At 54.3% G+C, this 25,607-nt stretch overlaps 2 protein-coding genes across 7 annotated transcripts in view; one reads left to right on the top strand and one right to left on the bottom strand.

Moving 5' to 3' along the window:
* The first annotated feature begins 1,408 nt into the window (after nucleotides 1-1,408).
* Nucleotides 1,409-12,551, top strand: MFAP2 (microfibril associated protein 2). 6 transcript variants are annotated; one of them, XM_007523716.3, is made up of 9 exons: nucleotides 1,411-1,565; nucleotides 5,392-5,467; nucleotides 7,558-7,644; nucleotides 7,787-7,813; nucleotides 7,901-7,987; nucleotides 8,137-8,181; nucleotides 11,515-11,602; nucleotides 11,779-11,852; nucleotides 12,034-12,551. In XM_007523716.3, the coding sequence occupies exons 2-9, from the start codon at nucleotides 5,431-5,433 to the stop codon at nucleotides 12,135-12,137; spliced, it is 549 nt and encodes a 182-aa protein (XP_007523778.1). In that variant the 5' UTR covers nucleotides 1,411-1,565; nucleotides 5,392-5,430; the 3' UTR covers nucleotides 12,138-12,551. The 6 variants fall into 6 exon arrangements, with proteins under 6 accessions (XP_060056915.1, XP_060056916.1, XP_060056914.1 ...); XM_007523715.3 differs by having other exon boundaries at nucleotides 7,555-7,644; XM_060200930.1 differs by having other exon boundaries at nucleotides 1,412-1,565; nucleotides 7,555-7,644; nucleotides 7,901-7,978; nucleotides 8,128-8,181.
* A 1,485-nt stretch (nucleotides 12,552-14,036) lies between these two features.
* CROCC (ciliary rootlet coiled-coil, rootletin) overlaps nucleotides 14,037-25,607 on the bottom strand; it is an 81,259-nt gene continuing 69,688 nt past the window's right edge. The window contains exons 32-37 of the mRNA XM_060200827.1: nucleotides 23,553-23,777; nucleotides 22,196-22,345; nucleotides 20,716-20,916; nucleotides 20,155-20,286; nucleotides 16,874-17,017; nucleotides 14,037-14,672 (exon numbers count right to left, since the gene is read on the bottom strand). Of these exons, the coding sequence (XP_060056810.1) occupies nucleotides 14,586-14,672; nucleotides 16,874-17,017; nucleotides 20,155-20,286; nucleotides 20,716-20,916; nucleotides 22,196-22,345; nucleotides 23,553-23,777 (939 nt within the window). The 3' untranslated portion in view covers nucleotides 14,037-14,585. The remainder of the gene's footprint in view (nucleotides 14,673-16,873; nucleotides 17,018-20,154; nucleotides 20,287-20,715; nucleotides 20,917-22,195; nucleotides 22,346-23,552; nucleotides 23,778-25,607) is intronic.

Genomic DNA, 25,607 nt, shown 5'->3' with positions numbered 1-25,607 from the left:
CAGAGAGAAATGGAAAGAAGAGGGGGAGACAGAGAGGGGAGAGAAAGAGAGACACCTGCAGACCTGCTTCACCGCCTATGAATTGACCCTCCTACTGGTGGGGAGCCGGGGGCTCGAACCTATATCCTTGTGTGGGTGATTGCACTGAGTACTGCGTGCTCTTAACTGGGTGTACCACCTTCCAGCCTCTAAAACTAGTTCTTTTTTTTCTTTCCAAAAGGTGATTATATTTCTGTTTTTAGTTTTTTATATTTATTTATTTTCCCTTTAGTTGCCTTTGTTGTTGTTGTTTATTGTTGTAGTTATTATTGTTATTGATGTCATTGTTGTTAAGACAGAGAAATGGAGAGAGGAGGGGAAGACAGAGAGGGGGAGAGAAAGACAGACACCTGCAGACCTGCTTCACCGCCTGGGAAGTGACACCCCTGCAGGTGGGGAGCCTGGGGCTCGAACCGGGATCCTTGCGCTTCGCACCACATGTGCTTAACCCGCTGCGCTACCGCCCGACTCCTGTGATTTATGCTTAATGAGAGACAGACAAACCAGTGCCCTGCTCAGCTCTGGCCTATGATGGTGCTGGAGACAGAACCCAGGAGCTTCAGGCCTCGAAGACTTGTGCATTACCACCACCACCATCTCCCAGGTCCAAAAATAGATGCTTCCAAGACAGACGTGTGTCCAGGGGCCAGAACGCTCCAGGGCTGAGGACAGAGAGGAGACCTGGGCATGTGAAGACGCCACTTCCCCAAATGGGGACACATTTGAGGGCCCGATGGAAGAGCCTTTTTTTTTTTAAAGATTTTATTTATTTATGAGAAAGATAGGAGGAGAGAGAGAGAGTGAGAGAAAGAACCAGTACATTACATGTGCTGCTGGGGATTGAACTCTGGACCTCGTGCCTGAGAGTCCAATGCTTTATCCCCTGTGCCACCTCCCAGGCCACCCGAGCTGAGAGTCTTGAATCTGTATTTGGATCAGCTAAATCTGATGGGTGTGGGGCACAGCTGTGGGGTCGGGCCTGGTAGCCTGAAGTTCATGTGCTGAAAGGCAGGCTGATGATGGGCGCACAGCCACTGCCCAGAGCTGGCCAAGGAGACCCAGAAGTCACATCCAGACAGACAGCAGTGAAGACCAACCAGGAAGGGTGTCCTGGCGACTGGGGAGAAGCCAGGGAGACAGCAAGGCTTTCTGGCCTAGTGGCCTGAACGAATGACCTTGTTTGCAACTTTGAGCCTCAGTTGCAATCTCTGTAAAATGGAATACACGTCCACTTTCTCTGCCTCCAGGTGCCCGGACCGCTGGCCAGAGGTGCGGAGACTTAAGGAGCAAGGACTTCTGCTGGGTGGGGTCTGCGGTTCCAAGGTGCTAAGCCCAGGTGATGGCGCCCCAGCAGAGGGCCGCAGGCTCCAGGGCTCTGTTGCAGCCGGGCTGCGTTAGGACCCAGCAGATCCTCCAAGTCTGGAGGGCGGGCGCCTGCCGGAGGGGGCCCGGAGGGGTGTTCGTTTCGGGCAAAGGGGAGGCTCTGGCGGGCAGACTCTGGAGCGGGCGCCGAGTGACCCGGACAGGTAGGCGCGGGCCTAGCAGAGCTAGGAGACACTAGGAGGGACCCAGGTCGAGGGCTGGGGACTTGGTGTCCCTCCAAGGCCATGGGGTGCGGGGCTCTGCGGGGTGGGTTTCGGGTACATATTGGGACGGCTTCCAGGAACCCCCATCCTGGGGTGTGGGGGGGGTCTGAAGGCACTGGGAAAGTTTGGGGTCGCTTTGGAGGAGGGGAGCGAGCTGGGCTAGAGGGGAGGCTGAATTGGGGGGGGCGGATCAGGCTGGGGGGCTGGGGGAGGCTTTTGTTCTCCCCTGGAGGTTGGAATGTGGTCGGTGGGGTGAGGGTGTCTGGGCGGGAGTGCTGAGACGGAGACGGGAGAGACCCAGCGATGAGAGACTGCGAGAGAGCGCTCTGGGGCGAGTTTCTGCGGCTGATTGATCCCAGCTGTGCAGAGCTGCAACATCTGGTTTCTTCCTGCAGCTCAGACCCGGGCCGTGGGGGCTGGGAGCTTCAAGCACGCCCTCCTCCTCCCCAGGCCTTCAGAGTGTGTGGGGGCTGGTGTGGGGGACTTACAGCTGCGGGAAAGACCGAGGGGGCAGCCTTTTAGTTACCTGGGGAGGTCCAGGCCTTCCCACATCCCCCTCAAAACACCTTGTGCAGAAGTGCTTGGGAGAGATCCGTTACTCCCACCACCTCTTTTCTCTACAGCCTGGCCTCTTGTCTTGGGGACCCCTCCCTCCAATAGACCTGGGCTGGAGTGCCAGACCTCCTGTAGGAATAAGACCCCAGGCGGGAGAGGTCCGGGTGGGGTTAAGGACAGCACCCTTCCAAATTCCCGTGACTTGTCCAAGTCCTAACTTGGGGTCACCAGTCTCCTAAATGGTGGCAGTTTTAGCTGGCCTGCTGTCCACAGCAAAGAGGCAAGAGAAGCTTTGTGGGGCGCTGTACAAACAACACTTTGAGCCTCTCAGTCTCTCCACCAAGAAGCCGCCAGAGGGTCTTCAGAACGGGCGTGCTGGGAGCCAGATGCCGCCTCTGGGGGTGGGGTGGGTACAAGTCCAATCTCCCTCAGCTCCTTGTGCCACCTTGCCCAACCGCAGGGAAGGTGAAGGCAGGGAGGGAGATGGGCCAGGCCACAGAGGCTTCCTGAGGAAAAAATGCCTATCTCTCTTTTTAAAAACTTTTTATTATCCTTATTTATTGGATAGAGACAGTCAGAAATGGAGGGGAAAGGGGAAATAGAGATGGAGAGAGACAGACACACCTGTAGCACTGCTTCACCACCTGCAAAGCTTCCCCCCTGCATGTGGGGATGAGCCTCAAACCAGGTTTCTTACACATCGTGACATGTATGCTCAGCCAGGTGTGCCGTCACCCAGCACCCCCCATAGCTCTTAAATTTTTTTTTTTAAATATCAGCTTTTTGGGAGGTAGTGCAGTGGGTTAAGTGCACGCGGCACAAAGTGCAAGGACCAGCGTAAGGATCCCGGTTCGAGTCCCCGGCTCCCCACCTGCAGGGGAGTCACTTCACAGGCGGTGAAGCAGGTCTGCAGGTATCTATCTTTCTCTCCTCCTCTCTGTCTTCCCTTCCTCTCTCCATTTCTCTCTGTCCTATCCAAGAATGATGACACCAATAACAATAATAACTACAACAGTAAAAAAAAAAAAAAGGCACCAAAAAGAAAATATTTTAAAAAATCAAAACTACATCAGTTTTTTAAATATAGTTTATTTTAATGAGAGAGAGAGAGAGAGAGATAGGTGAAGAGAGAAAGACACGGGGATAAAGACCAAAACACTTCTCAGCTCTGGCAGTGCTAGGATTGAACCTGGAAGCTTTGGAGCCTCAGGCATGAAAGTATTTTTACATAGCAGCTATGCTATCTCATCTCCTCCCTCTTTTTGAGACATTTTACTTCCGTGGAAGAAAGAGGAGGAGAGAGGGAGCCAGAGCATCACTCTGGCACATGTGATGCCAGGGACCAAACTTCAGACCTCTTGACACTCGACCTGCTGCACCATACCCCGGGGCCCTGAGGCCCATATTTCTGCCCCTTTCTAGATTCCTCAAAGGGAGATCAGTCCAAGATGGATTTCCAGCTAGATGTCTGGAGGAATTTCCTGGCTGGAGAGATAGCTCAGCTGTTAGAGCAGGACTTGCATGACTGAGGCCCCAGGTTCCATCCCCCTCACCTCATTTGCCCGAGCCCCTCCTAAAAATGAGTCTCTGTTAGGGCTGAGAGGGGGCCCTCCTGGACGCTGGACTGTCTCCCAGCAGAAGGCTGTCTGGAGGCCACTCTGCTCCACACACACTCAGCTGGGTGGAGGTGGGGGACCACAGACCCTGCCAAGTCTACTGTGTGGCCAAAAGGCTGGAGGTCTGGACTCCAGCTTCAAGAACCTGCTGAAAGCTGCGGACAGTGCTTATTCCCAAACAAAAGAAGTACGTGCCATTAACAATGCTTGTCATGCAATGTCAGGGGGGCTCAGCCCCCCGCCCGGACTGCGTGACATCACGGCCCCCTTGCATGGCGCTGTCCTTGAAGGTTCCAGAGCAGCCCTGCCTAGACTCCACCCTAAGTGCTTCCTGCCACTGCACACACAAATAGACCTCAGTCTCGTGAGTCTTCGTGCAGACAGCCGGGTTTGGGGAGGCCTGGAGGCCTGGCAGGAAAAGAATCTTCTGGAGCCTGGGAGCACTGCCCAGGCATGGCTGCCCTGAAGTCTCATGTGGGCCCGTGAACATGTGGTTTCCCGCTGAGCTAGAAGCTCGGGGCTCCGCGGCTAATTGGGAGCAGATTGGGGGCTTGGCGGCCGGGTCTGGGCTCTGATGTGGGCAGGGCGGGACTGGCGTTTTAAAGAAGAGACTGGGGTCAGACAGGCCCACGGTCATACGCGTTAGGCCCTGGGAAGGTGCTGCATCAGAGGCGTGGGCAAGAGATCCGAATCAAGGCTGGGGAGACAGTGTAATGATTAATGCAAAAAGGCTTTAAGGGGCCAGGCTGTAGCACATCCGGTTGAGCGCACACGTTACAATGCACAAGGACCCAGGTTCGAACCCCCGGTCCCCACCTGCAGGGGGAAAGCTTCATGAGTGGTGAAGCAGGGCTGCAGGTGTCTTGTCTCTTCCTATCACCCCCTTCTCTCTCTCAATTTCTGGCTGTCTCTATCAAATAAGTAAAGATTTAAAAAAAAAAAAAAAAGGCTTTCATGCCTGGGGATCCAAGGACCCAGGTTCAATTCCCAGCACTACCATAAACCAGAGCTGAGCAGGGCTCTGGTAAGAAGAAAAAAAAAAAAGTTGGAGGTGGCGCACCCTGTTAAGCGCACATAGTACTGTGTGAAGGACCCGGGTTTGAGTCCTCACTCCCCACCTGCAGCAGGGACGCTTCACAAGCGGTGAAGTGGGTGGATCTGCAGGTGTCTTATCTTTCTCTCTCCCTCCCAATTCCCCCTCCCCCCGTCAATTTCTCTCTGTCTTATCGAATAACATGGAAAGGATAAAAAAAAAAAAAAAAAGGTCACCAGGCTTGGTAGATTTGTAGTGCTAGCTGGCACCAAGCCGTAGCAAAAATTATTAAATAAATAGAGTCTGAATCAGTGCTTATGGGGGATTAAATATGTCACCTTAGGGCATGGTGAGATCGCCTCATTTGTCAAGGTCGGTCCTGGAGCCAGGCTGGAGGCCTTGTCCACTTGGGGTGAGGCCGGCACCAGGGACAGCTGTCCCTCCCAGACCTCAGATACCTGGCATCTAAGCGCCTCCTTCTCTAGGCTGAATGGGGTCAGGCGTGGGGGGGTCCTACGTGTCCCCAGGGAAATGGGCAGCTTGTTTCCCCCTCCCTGCCCAGCTGTCGTCTGACACCTGCACAGCCTGCTTCTCTGTGGCCATGAGAGCTGCCTACATCTTCCTGCTGTTCCTCCCTGGTAAGTGGCTCCTGAGGCAGGGTGGTGGTGGAGCACCCACCCCTTTAGGTGAGTGGAGTGAGGATGGGGCTTGTGGAGAAAGAGCTGCCAGTGGATCTGTCTTGCGGACGTCAGCTTCTGGGCTCCCAGGGCCTCCTGCCTTGAGGGTTCAGACAGGACTGGCCAGCCCCTCACAAGAGCTGAGCCCCTCCGAGCTACCCCTGGCCCTCTCAGCCTTGGGCAGGAGCGTGGGCACACACCCACAGTGGCGTCATGCTTGTCTCCCTACTTGCTGGCCTTCCTGGCTACTGGAACACAGGGTGGGCCGTACCTGTGGCAGGGGCTCTAGACCCTTTATAGGAGGACCCAGCCATCCTTGACCTTGGAAAGGTCCCTCTCAGGCAGATGAAAAGCTCTCAGTAGGGTGACAAAGGCCCTGCCAGACCTGGCATCCACTTATTTAACAGAGATTTGTAAGCTCCTACCACGTGCCAGACGCCGGAGAACCCTGCCCTCATAGCGTTGCCCATCTAAGGAAGGTGGGGGATAGGGGTGGTCAGTGTTACCAAGAAGACCAGATGCTCAGATGGCAGTAAACAGGAGGGCCACTTTCAGCTGACCAAGTACCATAGACCCAGGGAGGGTCCAGTGCAAAGGCCCTGGGGTGGGTAGGAGCATGCTGAGTTCTGGGAACTGCCAGGAGCCCATGGGGAAGGGCAGGGTCAGGTCAGCAAGGTGGCATGGACCTGGGCAGGTCAGGGCCTGTGTGATCAAGGGGGGAGCCTGAGTCCAGTGTGCTTAAGGCTCTCGCTGTAAGATGTACAGGCCTCTGTGCTCGAACCCCCAGCCCCTGCCTGGCCACCTTCACAAGTGACACAGCAGTGTTGGAGGTGTCTCTCCTCTCCGCCTATCTCCCTCTCCATTTCTGTCTCTGACCCTTTATAAAAAAAGGAGAAAAAGGGAGTCGGACGGTAGCTCAGTGGGTTAAGTGCAGGTGGCGCAAAGCACAAGGACCGGCGTAAGGATCCTGGTTGGAGCCCCCGGTTCCCCACCTGCAGGGGAGTCGCTTCCCAGGTGGTGAAGCAGGTCTGCAGGTGTCTGTCTTTCTCTCCCCCTCTCTGTCTTCCCCTCCTCTCTCCATTTCCCTCTGTCCTATCCAACAACGACATCAATAACTACAATAATAACTACAACAATAAAACAACAAGGGCCACAAAAGGGAATAAGTAAATAAAAAATATAAAAATATTTTTCAAAAAAAAAAAGAAGAAGAAGAAAGGCTGGTGAGATAGCATAATGGTTATGCAAAAAACCTTTCATGCCCAAAGCACCAGCAAAGGTCCCAGGTTCAATTCCCAGCACCACCATAAGCTAGAGCTGGGCAGTGTTCTGGTCTAAATAAATAAATATAATTTTTTTAAAAGAAAGAGAATGGGGAGGGAAATGGTCACTGGGAACAGTGGAACAGTACACACAAGATCAATAATAGCAGGAGTTAGGCAGTAGCACAGGGGGTTAAGCGCAGGTGGCGCAAAGCACAAGGACCGGCTTAAGGATCCTGGTTCGAGCCCCCGGCTCCCCACCTGCAGGGGAGTCGCTTCACAGGCGGTGAAGCAGGTCTGCAGGTGTCTGTCTTTCTCTCCCCCTCTCTGTCTTCCCCTCCTCTCTCCATTTCTCTCTGTCCTATCCAACAACGACGACATCAATAACAACAACAATAAAACAACAAGGACAACAAAAGGGAATAAATATTAAAAGAAAATCTTAAAAAAAAAAAAAGATCAATAATAGTTGTCGCGTCTCCCTCTCTTTTGCCACCAGGGCTCAGAGCCAGCACTACAAATCCACTGCCTCCCATGCCTCCCTCTTTTTTCCTTTCTTTCAATTTTTATTGAAAAGGACAGAGAGAAACTGAGAGGGGAGGGGCAGGTCGAGAGGGAAAGAGAAAGACTCGCTTTACCATTCATGAAGTGCCCCCTGCAGGTGGGGAACAGGGGGCTCGAACCAGGATCCTTAAGCAGGTCCTTGTGCTTTGCACCCAAGTGGATGGAGGAGGCCTCCGTCGTCCTTCCCAGCAGGCTACCCCCTCATTCATCGCCTCTCCTCAGCAGGCCTGCTGGCTCAGGGCCAGTATGACCTGGACCCGCTGCCTCCCTTCCCGGACCACATCCAGTACCCCCACTACGGCGACCAGATAGGTGAGGCCCTCGCCCGCCCCCACGTGTCCCCCAGCCCTGCCACACCCAGCCTGGCTGGCTCCCCAGATGTGCATGGGGCTCCAGAGCCGGGGGTTACCCTGACCCCCCTCCCCACCGAGTCCACATTCTTTTTTGTTTGCAGACAGCTCCGAGTACTACGATTATCCAGGTGATGGGGTGGGTGGGCAGTTGGGTGGGGAGCCCCAGAGCCCTGAGAGGGAGGGGCCAGGCCCCCCCTTATTCTCTCCTGTGGCAGATTCCACTCTCAGGCCCTCTGAGGAGCAGTCCCAATTCCAGTCCCAGCAGGAAGTCCAACAGGAAGTCTTCTCAGTCCTCACGCCAGGTAGGCACCAAATTCTGTCAGCCCTGGGGGAGTGGTCTGCAGTGTCAGGACTGGGAGGGCTGCCCCCCCCAAATAAATCAATAAAGACACACAGGGCCCTGAATGGACCCTCTCACTGACTTTTGCCTGCCTGTCTGCTCCCACACCAGTACCGGGAATTTCAGAGACGGAGCCCACGGAGCCTGGACCTCTTGGTAAGTTTCCCGAGTAAACAGAGCCAGGCCCCCTGCTCTGCTAGGGGTGGGTAGCCCGGCCCTGGGCTGGCAATTCCAGGCGACCCACGCAGCCTTGGCAGGCTTCCCTGTACCCGCGGCCTGGCTGGAGGCCGAGTTGGCCACAATCTCTGGAGGGTAACTCTCCTCCCAGATGCTGGGGGGGTGGGGATGGGGAGGCATCTGCAAGATGTCTGCAGGGGGGTGGGACACCCCCCTCGAGCCAGTGGGACTGGGTGGTGGCTCAGGCAGGGGGCCGAGGAGGAGGCGGGAAGCTGGTCGGATGCTAGGTCAACCTGCAGCTTCTACTTGCCCTGGTGACTTCATACGTGTCAGCGTGTGCCTCTGCCCGTGAGCTTGGCATGGATTTCTGAGACACTGTGCGTGTGATCATTTTTCTGGCTTTTCTCCTTTTTATTGAGGGACTTAAAGGATTTTTAAAAAATATTTATTCCCTTTTGTTATCCTTGTTTTATTGTTGTAGTTATTACTGTTGTTGTTATTGATGTCGTCATTGTTGGATAGGACAGAAAGAAATGGAGAGAGGAGGGGAAGACAAGAGAGGAGAAAGACAGACACCTGCAGACCTGCTTCACCTCCTGTGAAGCGACTCCCCTGTAAATGGGAAGCCGGGGGCTCGAACCGGGATCCTCACGCCGGTCCCTGCGCTTTGTGCCACTTGTGCTTAACCCGCTGCGCCACCGCCCGACCCCCTGGGGGGTTAAAGGTTTTATAGTGCAGTTACTGCATTGCGCACCAAGACCCCACAGTCCTCTTCTGCCTCCCCCGTCTTTTCCCCACACTCCTTTGCTTTGATACAGTACACCTCATTTTACTTGTGGTTATTATTTTTTTAATATTGGAGCCAATTTTCATGACTTTGGTGTTTTTAACAGGACCAAGAGAAATTGAGAGGGGAAGGGGCACTAGAGAGGGAGAGAGACAGAGAGACACCAGCAGCCCTGCCTCACTCGAAGTGAAGTTTCCCCCTTGAAGGCAGGGACCCAGGGCTTGCACCTAGGTCCTTGCATATGGTAACGTGTATTCAACCAGGTGCGCCAGCACCCAGCCCCTCTTGGTTAGTTTTTAAAGGTTTATTTTATTTATTGAGGGGGGGGGTGGAGAGATAATGTAATGGTTATGCAAAAGACTCTCATGCCTGCCTGAGGATCTGAGGTCCCAAGTTCAATTCCAGTCAGAGTTGAGTGCTCTGGTATTTACCTACCTATCTATATCTTTGTATCTTTCTCATTAAGAATAAAAGTAAATTGGGGACAGGCAGTGGCAGACCTGGTTAAGCGCACACATTACAGGGCACAAAGACCCAGGTTCAAGTCCCTGCTCCCCACCTGCAGGGGGAAAGCTTCACGAGTGAAGCAGGGCTGCAGGTATCTCTCTGTCTCTCACCCTCTCTAGCTCCCCCATATCTCTCAATTTGTCTCTATTCAGTAATAGAAATTAAAAAATACAAATAATAAAAGTAAATAAGACATTTAAGAGAGAGAATACCAGAGTATTACTGGACTGGTACACTCGTCTGCAAGTCCGTTTCTCCTACCCCACACCCCCTCTGGCGACCACTTGTGTCTAAATTTGCATGTTTCAAAACATGCAAATAACATGCTGATAAAATTAGCCGGCAGGCTTGGGAAGAGCGCCTACCACGTAGGTCACACTTCCTCCTGTGTCCATAGCCCAGATGTGCAGGGCAGCACCACAGAAGCTGCTGACACCAAGGGAAGCCCCCATGCCATGACCTCCCTCCCTTCCTGTCTCAGTGAAGGGGAGGGGGAGCAGCTAGGAGGGCTTAAACTGCACGTGTGTAGGACCTCAGCTCTACACGAGTATTATATATATATATACACACACATATATATGTAATATTTATTTTCCCTCTTGTTGCCCTTCTTTTATTGTTGTAGTAGTTGTTGTTATTGATATCATTGTTGGATAGGACAGAGAGAAATGGAGAGAGGAGGGGAAGACAGAGAGGGCGAGAGACAGACAGACACCTGCAGACCTGCTTCTCCACCTGTGAAGCGACTCCCCTGCAGGTGGGGATCCGGGGGCTCGAACCAGGATCCTTACACCAGCCCTTGCGCTTTGTGCCAGGTGTGCTTAACCTGCTCTGCTACCGCCCGACTCCCCACAAGTATTTTTTTTATAAACCTTCATCACTTTGTTTCTCTCTCTCTGAATCTTTATTTATTGGATAGAGACAGCCAGAAATCAAAAGGGAAGGGGTAGATAGAAACGGAGACAGAGAGACACCTGCAGCCCTGCTTCACCACTTGCAAAGCTTCCCCCCACAGGTGTGATTCAGAGTTCGAACCCAGGTTCTTGTGCATTGTAACGTGCGCTCAATGAGGTGAGCCACCACCTGGCACCTTTATCACTTTATTTCTCTCTTATTTGATGGATTTATTTTATTTTTACCCGCACCCTGCTCAGTTCTGGCTTATGGTGGTGCAGGGGATTGAACCCGGGACCCTGGAGCTTCAGGCAGGAGACTCTCTTTGCGTAACCACTATGCTATTTCCCCCAAAGCTTCAAGAATGGTGAAGCGGGCAGCGTAGACAGCATAATGCTTATCTCAAGAGACACTCATGCCTGAGGCTCTTAAGTCCCAAATTCAGTCCCCTGCAGCATAAGCATGAGCTGAGCAGGGTGCGGGGAAAGAAAGGAAGAAAGGAAGGAAGGAAGGAAGGAAGGAAGGAAGAAGGAAGGAAGGAAGGGAGGGAGAAAAGAAAATGAATGGTGAAGCAAGGCTGCAAGGGCAGCTCTTTCCATTTCCTTTCAATTTCTCTCCGTTCTGTCAAATTAAACATGTAAATATGCTTTTATTTATTTATTCCCTTTTGTTGCCCTTGTTTTATTGTTGTAGTTATTATTGTTGTTACTGATGTCGTTGTTGTTGGCTAGGACAGAGAGACATGGAGAGAGGAGGGGAAGACAGAGAGGGGGAGAGAAAGACAGACACCTGCAGACCTGCTTCACCGCCTGTGAAGCGACTCCCCTGCAGGTGGGGGAGCTGGGGGCTCGAACCGGGTTCTTAGGCCGGTCCTTGCGCTTTGCGCGCGCGCGCTTAACCCGCTGCGCCACCGCCCGGCCCCTGGTAAATATGTGTAAAGGGGAAGTTCAGTGACGCTGCGCACATGGCTGAGGGTGGGGTGTGTGCACACGGGCGCTTAAGAGTTCAAGCTGCTGAAGCCTCGCTGAGAGCGGGGCAGGGGGGTGTGGGGAGAGGCCAGGGGCTGCCCCCCAGTTCTGAGCCCCAGCTGCTGCACCCCATGTCTGACTCTGCCTGTCGCCCAGACTGCCGCGACGAGCAGTACCCGTGCACCCGGCTCTACTCCATACACAAGCCCTGCAAACAGTGCCTCAACCAGATCTGTTTCTACAGGTGTGTGTGGGGGTCCTGGGGGGAGGACAGCTCCAGCCCGCAGACGGGGCGGGAGAGCGGGGACAGAGCCCGTGCCCCACCAGTGTGGACCGCACTCTGGCTGAGCTCTGCCTGGGGCTCCGGGGGCCCCTGACGACTCTTGATGGCCCTGTCCCCCCGCCCCCCGCGCCCCCCAGCCTCCGCCGAGTGTATGTGGTCAACAAGGAGATCTGTGTGCGCACCGTCTGCGCCCACGAGGAGCTCCTGCGAGGTAGGGAGTGTCGCCGCCCCGCTCCCCTGGGTCTGACTCTGCTAAGTGTGTTTGGTGCCAGACCCATGCCAGGGCTGCCGGGCTCCCTTCTAGCTGCTTCTACCTCGGGACGGAAGGGGCGAGGGGAGAAGTGCCCACCGTCCAGCCCCGCTCACCCCTAACCTCGCCAACCCCCCCACAGCTGACCTCTGCCGGGACAAGTTCTCCAAATGTGGTGTGATGGCCAGCAGTGGCCTGTGCCAGTCGGTGGCAGCTTCCTGTGCCAGGAGCTGCGGAGGCTGCTAGTGCCGGCCGGAGCCGGCAGCCTGGATCCGGGCCCTCTGTCCCTGCCTGACCTGGTGCTTTCTCCTCTAGCTCCATGCTCCTTGTATTCCGTCAGAAGGTAGTGGACTATGGCCCCTGAGGGGTGCCTCAGCCCCTTCCCCCTCCAGCTGTGGCTGCCCTGGGGCACGGTGGGGGCTCGCTAACGCCCAGTCTTGCCCCCGGGTGGGGTCCGGAGCATGCTTCTCGGTGGGACCTGGGCCCCTGAAGTGCTTTCCAGTCCCTTTGTGAAGGGATCCCCAATTCCCTCCCTGTGCGCCGCCCCGCCTCAGGTAACCGATGTCTCTCACCCCAGCTGGTCTACTTGGATGCCCCACAGTCCTCTGGGTGCAGGCCAACTTGATTTTATATAAAAATTAAAAACAAGTTTTTACAAAAGATTCTGACTCACCTCTTTCAGTGGGGCGCATACAGATGGAGGCGGGGGGCAACATCATCTGTCCTCTCAGGGAGAAGGGAATGTTCGGGTCACCCCTGTCCTGTCTCTACAGTGCCCACCCTCACTGCTTGCCCCCTCGTCTCAACGCTGACCTGTCCAGAAAGATGGGCCATGATGGCTATTCCCCACGCGTTCCCTGTATTAGAGAGAAGGTGTGGAGGCCGGGCGGTGGCGCACTGGGTTAAGTACACATAGTACCAGGCTTGAGGTTCCCAGTTTAAGCCCCCACTCCCCACCTGCACTGGAGGTCGCTTCACAAGATAGCAAAGATCCTGGTTCAAGCCCCTGGCTCCCCACCTGCAGGGGAGTCGCTTCACAGGCGGTGAAGCAGGTCTGCAAGTGTCTGTCTTTCTCTCCCCCTCTCTGTCATCCCCTCCACTCTCCATTTCTCTCTGTCCTATCCAACGACAATGGAAAAAAGATGGCAGTGGATTTGTAATGCAGGCACCAAGCCCCAGCGACAACCCTGGAGGCAAAAAGAGAGAGAGAGAGAGAGAGGGAGATACCTGCAAATGCCCTTCAGCGCTCATGAAGCTGAGCCCTGCAGGCAGGAAGCGGGGACTCGAACCCAGGTCCTCAGGCTTGGTAATATGTGCACTTAACCAGGGAAGCAGGCCTGCAAGTGTGTCTGTCTCTCTCCCTGTCTATCTCCCCCTCCTCTCTCAATTTCTCTTAGTCCTGTCCAATAAAATGGAAGAGATGGCCGCCAGGAGCAGTGGATTCCTAGTGCCGGCACCGAGCCCCAGAGAGAACCCTGGAGGCAAAGAAATAAGCAAGGAAGGAAGGAAGGAAGGAAGGAAGGAAGGGAGGGAGGGAGGGAAGGAGGGAGGGAGGGAAAGAAAACAGAAAGCCAGAGCAGCACTCTGACAATCGCTTCTGGGGGACCAAACTCAGGACTCTGCATATGCAAGTCCTGTGCTCTACCACGATGAAGCCCCCCACCACACACACACACACACACACCCCTTACCCTCCAACACTGGCCTTTCTAAAGCCTCCCCAGGCCCCACCTGTGTCCCTTCCCACCTCCCGAGTGGGAGAGAGGCATTACCAGTACACACACCCCACAAGCAGCCTTTCCCACCTCCCGAGTGGGAGAGAGGCATTACCGGTACACACACCCCACAAGCAGCCTTTCCCACCTCCCGAGTGGGAGAGAGGCATTACCGGTACACACACCCCACAAGCAGCCTTTCCCACCTCCCGAGTGGCAGAGAGGCATTACCGGTACACACACCCCACAAGCAGCCTTTCCCACCTCCCGAGTGGCAGAGAGGCATTACCGGTACACACACCCCACAAGCAGCCTTTCCCACCTCCCGAGTGGCAGAGAGGCATTACCGGTACACACACCCCACAAGCAGCCTTTCCCACCTCCCGAGTGGCAGAGAGGCATTACCGGTACACACACCCCACAAGCAGCCTTTAGAAAAATGGAATCTTCTTGTTACAAGAAAACAAAACGGTTCTCAACAGTGAACTTTGTAAAAAGGTACAAAAATACAGGAACTCTAAGGAATGTCTTGACAAACACTGATCTCTGGTGGAGAGTCTGCCACTGCGAAGACAGAGCGGGGACCAGGGCCTGAGACACCCCCTCCTCTGTCACACGGGCCCGTTGCGAAGACAGAGCGGGGACCAGGGCCTGAGACACCCCCTCCTCTGTCACACGGGCCTGTTGTCCAGGGGGTCACCAGCGCCTAGACTCCAGGCTTCCCTCAGTCATACTCAGGGAGGACTCGTGCAGCCTGCAGTGCTAATTCCCCAGGGGTGGAGGGTGGGGAGGGGGTTCACAGATGTGGGTAGTAGCTGGGTGGGGTGTGGTGCAGAAGCCCCTTGTCCCCAACATACTCTAGGGGGTCCCACAGGCTCTGGCTCTGGGAAGATTGTGCTAGACTCAGGCCCCTCTCCTGTCCTGACCACGGGGGAGGCGGGGGGTGGGTTCAATCTGAGACATGTGCTGGAAAGGGGGCTCACTTCTCGGGGGAGACAGCAGTGTGGGAGAGGGGTGCCGAGCTCCTTCGAAACTCCTGCTGCAACTGACCCTTCAGCGTGGACACCTGCAGGACAAAGAGACAGTGGGGTCAGCCTGGCCGGCCAGGCCGCGGCCCAACTGCAGAGAAAAGGGAGCCTCCAGGGTCAGCTGGGGGCTGGGGGAGGCAGCACAGTTCTTCTTCTAGCGTTTGCCCTTCTTCCGTAGCCAGTCAACAGTGTCAGGTTGAGCCTGATGTAAAGTTTCGAGACCTCCTTTGAATCTGGAGAGGTGGCAGTCGTTGACTATGTGGGTCATAGTCTGTCTGTATGTAGCTGGTCGTGTCTGGCTCCCCATCGATGGAACATAGCGGCGCACCGGCCATGGCCTGTTCGATAGCGATTGAGGAGGCAGCACAGTGGTTACGCAAAAAGACTTGCATGCCTGTGGCTCTGAGGCTGCAGGTTCAATTCCCAGCACTACCATAAGCCACAACTGAGGAGAGCTCTGGTATCTGCCTCTGATTCTGTGTTTCTGTTTCTCTCAAAAAAAAAAAAGAGCCAGGGGACTTCTTCCATCAGTGTCCATGCGGGAAGCAGATGTCCACAGCCGGCCCAGAATGCCCCAGGGGCTACCTTCCCCTCGTGGCCCTGACCAGTTACAGCAGCCGGCCCTAAAGACTGGGGGGGGGGGGCAGTGCTCAGGACGGGGTCAAGCATCTGAGCTGGTCCAATGAGGGTCACCCCCTCTCTCCTCTGGGGTCTTGGGATCATCTGGGAGCAGGCCAGGGAGAGGGACTGCCGTGGTCCATGCCCACCTGGAACCCCAAGGCCATGTCAGGTAAGAAAGTCACTGAGGGCTTATAGCCAAGAGTTCCTAGCCAGCCCTCTCCCCTTGCACTTTTTAAAAATATTTATTTATTTTCCCTTTTGTTGCCCTTTTTTTTTGTTGTTGTAGTTATTATTGTTGTCGTTGTTGGATAGGACAGAGAGAAATAGAGGAGGGGAAGACAGAGAAGGGGACAGAAAGATGGACACCTGTAGGGAGTCGGGCGGTAGCACAGTGAGTTAAGCACAGGTGGCGCGAAGTGCAAGGACTGGCGTAAGGATCCCGGTTCGAGCCCCCGGCTCCCCACCTGCAGGGGGGTCGCTTCCCAGGCGGTGAAGCAGGTCTTCAGGTGTCTGTCTTTCTCTCCCCTTCTCTGTCTTCCCCTCCTCTCTCCATTTCTCTCTGTCCTATCTACAAAAAAAAGAAAGAAAAAAATAATAAGACACCTGCAGACCTGCTTCACGGCCTGTGAAGCGACTCCCTGTAGGCGGGGAGCTGGGGGCTCGAACTGGGATCCTTACGCTGGTCAGTCGTGCTTTGCGCCACGTGCTCTTAACCCGCTGTGCCACTGCCCGACTCCCCCTTTGTTTTTAATTGCCACCAGGGTTACTGCTGAGGCTCAGTGCTGGCTGGCTCTACAGAACTACCACCCCTGGTGGCCATTTTCCCTTTTTTTCCTATTTTTTTTCTTTAATTAGACAGGACAGAGAGAGATTGAGAAAGGAAGAGGCAATAAGGAGAGGGCCAGGTGGTCGCGCACCTGGTTAAGCACTCACATCACACTGTGCAAGGACCCAGGTTCAAGCCCCTGGACCCCACCTGCAGGGAGGAAGCTTCACAGGAAAAGCAGGGCTGCAGGCGTCTCTCTATCTCCTCCGCCCCTCTCAATTTCTGCCTCTATCCAACAACAAAAATATTTTTTAAAAGGAGGGGGCACACCAGGTTAAATGCACATAGTATGAAGTGCAAGGACCCACACGCAAAGATCCTGGTTCAAGCCCCCGGCTCCCCACCTGCAGGGGAGTCGCTTCACAGGCGGTGAAGCAGGTCTGCAGGTGTCTGTCTTTCTCTCCCCCTCTCTGTCATCCCCTCCTCTCTCCATTTCTCTCTGTCCTATCCAACGACAATGGAAAAAAGATGGCTGTCAGGAGCAGTGGATTTGTAATGCAGGCACCAAGCCCCAGCGACAACCCTGGAGGCAAAAAGAGAGAGAGAGAGAGAGAGGGAGATACCTGCAAATGCCCTTCAGCGCTCATGAAGCTGAGCCCTGCAGGCAGGAAGCGGGGACTCGAACCCAGGTCCTCGGGCTTGGTAATATGTGCACTTAACCAGGTGTGCCACCTCCCGTCCCGGTGCCAAACCCACACTCCCACCCGATCCCAGCTCCCTGAGGGGACGTATTGTGTTTCCTCAACCCTCCACCCCCCGGGTGAGGAGAGAAGCACAGTCTGGCCTACATACCTGCTCCTCCAGCCCTCGAACCCGCTGCCGCTGGGCCCGCTCCTGAGCTTCCACGGTGTGCTCCGTCTGCACCTGGGCACTGCGCGGAAACTCCACCTCCGGCTGGGCTGAGCTGTGGCTCTGCTCCAGCTCCACCACCTGGGCCTACGCGTGAGAGGGGCCGTCAGGCTCCTTCCTCCCCGGGCAGGGATCTGAGGTTCTCCCCAGGGCAGGGGCAGAGCCAATGCAGGGGGCATGCAGGAGAGCTCCTCGCTTCCTACACCCCTGGCCCTCCTGGCCTGCACATCCTGGACCAGGGCAGCTTATGACTCCCGTCTCAGGGAGACCGCACAGTGGTTCTGCAAAAAGAAGTCTCACGCCTGAGGCTCTGAGGTCCCAAGCACCACCATCAGCCCGAGCTGAGCAGTGCTCTGGTCTTTCTGTGCCTTTCTGTCTGTCTGTATCTCTCCGTCTCTCAAATGAAAAATAAAATAGGGGCCAGGTGGTGCACCTGGTCAAATGCACACATTACAGTGCTCAAGACCTGGGTTCAGGCCTCTGCACGGGGACACTTCACAAGCGGCAAAGTAGGTCTATGGGGTCTTTCTCTCCCTTTCTTTTTTTTTTAAAAAAACCTTTGTATTATTATATTTATTGGATAGAGACAGAGAGAAACTCAGAAGGAAAGGGACATAGAGAGGGAGAGAGGAAGAGAGACACCTGCAGCATTGCGTCAACAGGTGTGAAGCTTTCCCCCTGCAGGTGGGAGCCAGGGGTTTGAACCTGGAACCTTGCGCATTGTAACATGTGCGCTCAGCCAGGTGCGCCACCACCTGGCCCCTCTCTCTATCTACCCATATTCTCTCAATTTCTCTCTGTCCTAATAATAATAATAATAAATTAAAAGTACCCTACTGTGGTCCGGGAGATGGCACAATGGATAAGGCGTTGGGCACTCAAACAGGAGGTCCCAAGTTTGATCCCTGGCGCACATGTACCAGAGTGATGAATAAATAAAATCTTAAAAAAAAAACAAAACTACCGGGGGTCGGGCGGTGGCGCAGTGGGTTAAGCGCATGTGACACAAAGCGCAGGGACCGGTGTAAGGATCCCGGTTTGAGCCCCCGGCTCCCCACCTGCAGGGGAGTCGCTTCACAGGCGGTGAAGCAGGTCTGCAGGTGTCTGTCTTTCTCTCCCCTTCTATGTCTTCTATGTCTTCCCCTCCTCTCTCCATTTCTCTCTGTCCTATCCAACAACGAATTGCGTCAACAAGGGCAATAATAATAACCACAATGAAGCTACAACAAGAGCAACAAAAGGGGGGGGGGAATGGCCTCCAGGAGCGGTGGATGCAGGTGCAGGCATGAAAAAAAAAAAAAAAAAAACTACCCTACTTTCAGGCGGAAAGCTTCCTTTTTTAAATAAAAATATTTATTTATTTATTCCCTTTTGTTGCCCTTCTTGTTTTTTACTGTAGTTATTGTTATTATTATTATTATTGATGTCATCATTGTTGGGTAGGACAGAGAGAAATGGAGAGAGGAGGGGAAGACAGAGAGGGGGAGAGAAAGACAGACCCCTGCAGACCTGCTTCACCGCCTGTGAAGCAACTCCCCTGCAGGTGGGGAGCCGGGGCCTCAAACTGGGATCCTTACGCCGGTCCTTGCGCTTTGTGCCACCTGCGCTTAACCCGCTGCGCTACCACCCAACTTCCAGGGGGAAAGCTTCCTAACCGGTGAAGCAGGTCTGCTGATGTCTCTCTCTCTCTCCCTCTTCCCTCTAAATTTCTCTCTATCCCATCATACAAAATAAAGTTTAAAAAAATAAGGGAAATTATACCCATTATCTTTTAAAAAATATATTTTATTAATTAATGAAAAAGATAGGAAGAGGAAGAGCCAGACATCACTCTGGTACATGGGCTACCTGGGATTAAACTTGGGACCTCATGCTTGAGAGTCCGATGCTTTATCCACTGTGCCACCTCCTGAACCCTTATTTTCTTACAATCCTGTTAATAAATATTTTATTTTATTTTTATTTATTTATAACACTTTAAAAATATTTTCTTTTTGTTGCCCTTGTTGTTTTTATTATTGTTGTAATTATTGCTGTTGTTGTTGATGTCATTGTTGGATAGGACAGAGAGAAATGGAGAGAGGAGGGGAAGACAGAGAGGGGGAGAGAAAGACAGACACCTGCAGACCTGCTTCACCGCCTGGGAAGCGACTCCCCTGCAGGTGGGGAGCTGGGGGCTTGAACAGGGATCCTTACACCGGTCCTTGTGCTTTGTGCCACGTGTGCCTAACCCGCTGCGCTACCGCCTGACTCCCTTATTAAAATTTTTTTTTTAATGAGAAAGACAGAAGGAGAGAAAGAACCAGACGTCACTCTGGTACATGTGCTGCCAGGGATCAAACTCGGGACCTCAAGCTTGAGTGTCCAGTACCTTATCCACTGTGTCACCTCCTGGACCACTTAATAAATATTACAAACAAACAAACAAAACAAAGTGACAAACCCACATCCACACAAACACAAAAGCAAGTATGTAAATACTTAGCCTGTGTTAACTTAGCCGAAGTGGATGACTACAGAAATACAATATTCTGAAAGTCGGGCGGCAGTGCAAAGCTCAGGGACCGGCATAAGGATCCCAGTTCGAGCCCCTGGCTCCCCACCTGCAGGGGAGTCGCTTCACAAGCGGTGAAGCAGGTCTGCAGGTGTCTGTCTTTCTCTCCCCCTCTCTGTCTTCCCCTCCTCTCTCCATTTCTCTCTGTCCAATCTAACAACGATGACATCAATAACAACAATAACTACAACAACAATGAAAAACAACAAGGGCAACAAATGGGAAAATACTTATTAAAAAAATTCTTTTAAATCAGTATTTTCTTTTCTTTTTTCTTTTTTCTTTTTTAACCAAAGCACTGCTTAGCTCTGGCTTATGGTGGTGTGGGAGGTTGAACCTGGGATTTTGGAGCCTCAGGCATGACAGTCTCTTTGCATAACCATTATGCTATCTACCCTCCCTGAAACCATATTCTAATACACATCTAGATACATGAAGTCTAGGCCACCTAAATCTCTCTCCTCTGAAAGGTCACGTCCTGGTACCACCATGCCACACATCCCCAGCACGCATGCACACACAGGCCTTTCCTCGCCCTCTGGGACCTGGGCTCACGGGGTTGCCGGGCACCGAGGGCCCTGATCTGGATGAACCATCGGCATCTTCCAGGCCTGCCTGGCAGTGGGGTGCGGGCTAGAGGGGGGTTCGGGCTGGGTGGGCAGGGCCAGACCTCCAGCAGCTGGATCTGCCTCTGGGCCTCGGCCAGCTCCAGCTCGGCCCCGGTGAGCGTGCGGTCCAGGCGGCCTTTCTCGGCACTCAGCCGCATGGTGTCCTCGTGGCTCCGGAGTTTCTCCCGCTCCACCTGCGTGGGGAGCACGGCGGATGCCCGGGGACGGCGGGCAGGGGGTGAGGAGGGGAGCGGTGCCCGGTGCCCAGGGAAGGAGGGGATTCCCAGGAGCGGGCCGGGCTCCGCGAGGGCTGCTGGGTTAGAGGCAGCAGGACTGGGTAGGTCACTCCACCGCCCCCGAAACCCAGGGACAAGCAGTGTGGGACGGCCCTGGCTAGAACCTGCCCCCGTGCACACACACACACACACACACACACACACACACACACTCACACACACTCACACACAGACACACACACTCACACACACACTCACACATACACACACACACACTGACACACACACTCACACTCAAACACTCACACACACACTCAGACACACACACTCACACTCTCACACACTCACACACACACTCCGCCCCAGGAAGTGAGAGAAGGAGCCCACCTTGTCCAGTGTTCTTCTGAGGGCCACCCGGTCTTTCTCCAGGCGCAGGGCTGACCGCTCCACCTCCCGCTTCTCGGCCTCCAGCTGAGCCAGGGCACCCTGCATGCTGCCCAGCTGCTCCTGCAGCAGCCGCCGCTCCTCCTGCAGCTTCTGCACCAAGCGCAGGGCCGCCGCCTCACTCTCCTGCCGCCGCTGCAGTGCCTACGGCAGAAGCAGCCAGGCCGTGAGCCCTCGGGCCTCGCCGCGGGCACCTGAGCCCAATGCTGATGCCCAGGTCCACGGAACCATGTCAGGAACCGAGGCTAGTGTTCCTCTTCCTTTTTATTAGTGACTTAATATTGATTTATCAAATGACAAGATGACAGGGGCACAACTCTGCACTGTTCCCACCAGCGGAGTTCTGGAACACACACACACACACACACACACACACACACACCTGGATCCCCAACCCCACACTGGAAGGAAGCTCCAGCATTCTCCCAAGGCCACAGATATGGGCATATGGGCGGACTATTATTTCTACAACTATCTGTCTGTAGTTGCCCATTCTTTTTCTTTCTTTTCTTTTCTTTTTTTTTTTTTTTGCCTCCAGGATTACTGTCGGGGCTCAGTGCCTGCACTACGAATCCACAGCTCCTGAAGGCCATTTTTTCCCTTTTTGTTACCCTGGCTGTTTTACCATTGTTGTGGTTATTATTAACACTGTTATTGATGTCGTCATCATTGGATAGTACAGAGAGAAATGGAGAGAGGAGGGGAAGACAGGGGGAGAGAAAGGTAGACACCTGCAGACCTGCTTCACCTGTGAAGTGACTCCCCTGCAGGTGGGGAGCCAGGGGCTCAAATGATGCCGTCATTCTTGGATAGGATAGAGAGAAACGAGGATGTGAGGGCGATCTGAGGCATCTGTCACCCCATCGATCGTGAGGGTTGATCTGGCTGATCTGGCCGGCGAGGCGGGAGTTCCCTGCCTCCCTCACCGCCCCATGGGCGTCCCTCCCGAAACTGCTCGCTCAGTCAAAGAGGATGAGCTTTCCCGAATAGAGACGGACCGATCTTTGGTCAAGGGTATACGAGTAGCTGCGTTCCCCTGCTAGAACCTCCAAACAAGCCCTCAAGGACAGAGAGAAATGGAGAGAGGAGGGGAGACTGAGAGGAGGAGAGAAAGACAGACACCTGCAGACCTGCCTCACCGCCTGTGAAGCGACTTCCCTGCAGGTGGGGAGCCGGGGGCTCGAACCGGGATCCTTACACCGGTCCTTGTGCTTTGCGCCACCTGCGCTTAACCCGCTGTGCTACCGCCCGACTCCCACGGACCAGACTTCTTGATGGGGTGTAGAAGGTGGGAGTTCTGGCTTCTGTAATCTCTTCTCCGCTAGAGTTTCTACAGACCCTGACCCAAGCCTCCTCATAGGAGGCTGAGCCCGGTTTAGGGACAAAGCTGGAAAGGGTGGGGCGGTCTCCACCTCGTTCTTACCTCCTGCAGCTGGCGCAGCTGGCCCTCGGTCTCCACCCGCTGCAGCTCCAGGTCCGCCACCTCACCCCGCATCGTCTGCACCTGCTCTGTGAGGCCGCTGCTTTGCTTGCGGGCCTCAGACAAGGCCTGTCGGGCAGCATCCAGCCGTTCCTGGGGGACAGGCTCATGGCAGCAGGCTGGCCTGGGAGCCCCCGAGGATAAGAGCTGCCTCTCTGCTGTGGCTCAGGGTCAGGTTCACAGCCCATGAAACAGTCATGTCACCTGCAGGGTGAGCCAGACTGCAGCCTGGCTGGAGGCCTAACCACTGGCCTGTGTGTGTGTATGTGGAAGGCACTGAGACTCAGCTTTGCCCTGTTAGCTCTGCACCAGAGGCCCTCTCAGTCTGTACTAGTAGATTGTAGGCTCACGCTCATATTGGACCCACCACTGCCCCCAACCTCTTCTGACTAATGCTCTTTTTTAAAAAAAAAAATTTATTTAATTTATTTATTCCCTTTTGTTGCCCTTGTTGTTTTATTGTTGTTGTTGTTGATGATGATGTCGTCGTTGTTGGATAGGACAGAGAGAAATGGAGAGAGGAGGGGAAGACAGAGAGAGAGGGGAGAGAAAGACAGACACCTGCAGACCTGCTTCACCGCCTGTGAAGCGACTCCCTTGCAGGTGGGGAGCTGGGGTTCGAACCGGGATTCTTATGCCGGTCCTTGTGCTTTGCGCCACCTGCGCTTAACCCACTGCGCCACCGCCCGACTCCCCTCTTTTTTTTTTTAACATTTATTTATTCCTTTCGTTGCCCTTGTTGTTTTTTATTGTTGTAGTTATTATTATTGATGTTGTCACTGTTGGATAGGACAGAGAGAAATGGAGAGAGGAGGGGAAGACAGAGAAGGGGAGAGAAAGACAGACACCTGCAGACCTGCTTCACCGCCTGTGAAGCGACTCCCCTGCAGGTGGGGAGCTGGGGCTTGAACCGGGACCCTTAAGCTGGTCCTTGCGCTTTGCGCCACGTGTGCTTAACCCGCTGCGCTACCGCCCGGCTCCCTCTCTCTGCTTTTTAAATAAAAATTTTTATTATCTTTATTTGTTTGACAGAGATAGCCAGCTATCGAGAGGAAAGGGGGAGACAGACAGGAAGAGAGACAAACACTGGCAGACTTGCTTCCCCACTCGTGAAGCCTCCCCCCTGCAGGTGGGTACCAGGGGCTTGAACCCGGGTCCTTGTGCACTGTAATGTGTGTGTCTAACCAGGTGCGCCACCACCAGCCCCGAGGCACCATTCTGTCAGCGCCAGCTCTCACTGGTGGGCTTCCTCTCTGCCCCCGTCCCCAGCCCGCTGGAGAAATGCCCGGGCGCCGCACACCTGCAGCACCTGGCGGTCATGCTCGCAGGCGGTGAGGGTCTTCTGCAGGTGCAGGTTCTTGTCCTGAGTGCTGTTCAGGGTGGCACCGCTCTGGGCCAGGGCCTCCGTCAGCCCCCGCACCTTGTCCCGCAGGGCCCCCTCGCTCTCCTCCACCTGGGCCAGAGCCCCACTCAGTCGCTCCACCGTCAGCTGCAGCGTTCCGGCCTTAGTCTCACTGTCTGCCACCTGGCGGGAGGACAGAGGGACGGTCGAGTGCTTCTGCTTCACCGGAGCTCCAGCCCAAGTCCTTCCAGCCTCGTCTGGGCCTTGGTCCTAGTGTTCACTGCCCACGGCAGCCGGGCCCAGTCCCATCGGCCTGCTGCCTCCCCTCACCACCCAGAGCACCAGCAACAGGCTTGCCTCAGACCCCACGGTTTCCTCTGTTCTCTTACCCCCCACCCCCACAGCCTGTTAGGGAGGAGAAAGGGTATCCTGCCCCCAAATGTTCTGAGTTCACAGCCTGGGAGGTGGTGCAGTGGATAAAGTATATTCTCAAGCATGAGGATCTGAGTTCAATCCCCGGCATCACATGTGCCAGAGTGATGCTCTGGTTCTCACTCACTCACGTGTTCACTGATGAATAAATGTTTAAGAAATTTGTTGGGGGCAGGGCGGTAGCGCAGCGGGTTAAGCGCAAGTGGCGCAAAGCACAAGGACCGACAGAAGGATCCCGGTTCGAGCCCCCGGCTCCCCACCTGCAGGGGAGTCGCTTCACAGGCGGTGAAGCAGGTCTGCAGGTGTCTGTCTTTCTCTCCCCCTCCCTGTCTTCCCCTCCTCTCTCCATTTCTATCCAACAACACTGACAACAATAATAGTAACAAGGGCAACAAAAAGGGAAAAAATGGCCTCCAGGAGCAGTGGATTCGTAGTGCAGGCACCGGGACCCAGCAATAACCCTGGAGGCAAAAAGAAAGAAAAGAAAAAAAGAAGAAATTTGTTTTGGGGGCCGGGCAGTGACACACCTAGTTAAGCACACATATTACCAATCACAAAGACCCGAGCAAGGACCTGGGTTCAAGCCCCGTGCAGGGCTATCAGAGTCACTGACCATTCCCATGAGAGCTGAGCTTCCTGACAACCAGGGGGAAGACCAGTGCCTTCTGCACTTCTTTTTTCTTTTTTTGCCTTCAGGGTGATCACCGGGGCTCAACGAATCCACTGCTCCCGGAGGCCATTTATTTTCCCTTTTGTTGCCCTTGCTGTTTTTTATTGTTGTTGTGGTTATTGTTGTTATTGCTGTCATTGTTGCTGGATAGGACAGAGAGAAATCAAGAGAGGAAGGGAGACAGACCTGCTTCACCGCCTATGAAGCGACACCCCCCACAAGTGGGGAGCTGGGGCTCAAACTGGGATCCTTATGCTTCGCATCATGTGCACTTAACCCACCGCTGCACTACCACCCGGCCCCACCTTCTCCACTTCTTACCTGTTCCAAACACCTCTCAGGAGTGCCAGGTCTGTCACCAAACAGCCTCTGAATTCTTTTTTTTTAAATATTTATTCTTTTTTGTTGCACTTGTTGTTTTATTGTTGTATTCATTATTGTTGGATAGGACAGAGAGAAATGGAGAGAGATGGGGGAAGACAGAGAGGGGGAGAGAAAGACAGACACCTGCAGACCTGCTTCACCGCTTGTAAAGCGACTCCCCTGCAGGTGGGGCTTTTTGTTCTATTTTGCATGACAGGACAGAGAGAAATTGAGACGGGGAGAGGGAGACAGAGAGGGAGAAAGACAGACACTTGCAGACCTGCTTCGTCACTCGTGAAGCTTAACCACTTGCGAAGTGACCCACCACAGGTGGGAAGCGGGGACTCAAACCCAGATCCTCGCGTGGGTCTTTGCACTTAGTACTCTGTGTGCTTAACCAGGGGCGCCAGCGCCCGACCCCCGCCAGTCCATGAACTCTAACTGGCCAGCGACCTTGGTTCTCTTACTGGCCAGCGACCTTGGTTCTCTCTGGACAGCTGCCCCGGGCTGCAGGGCGAGGGGCGACCAGTGGAGGAAGGACCCACCTG

This window comes from Erinaceus europaeus, chromosome 11 (assembly GCF_950295315.1).
Source record: "Erinaceus europaeus chromosome 11, mEriEur2.1, whole genome shotgun sequence".
NCBI lineage: Eukaryota > Metazoa > Chordata > Mammalia > Eulipotyphla > Erinaceidae > Erinaceus > Erinaceus europaeus.
Note: the sequence above shows the minus strand (reverse complement) of the source record. Positions and strands in the feature narration are given on the sequence as shown.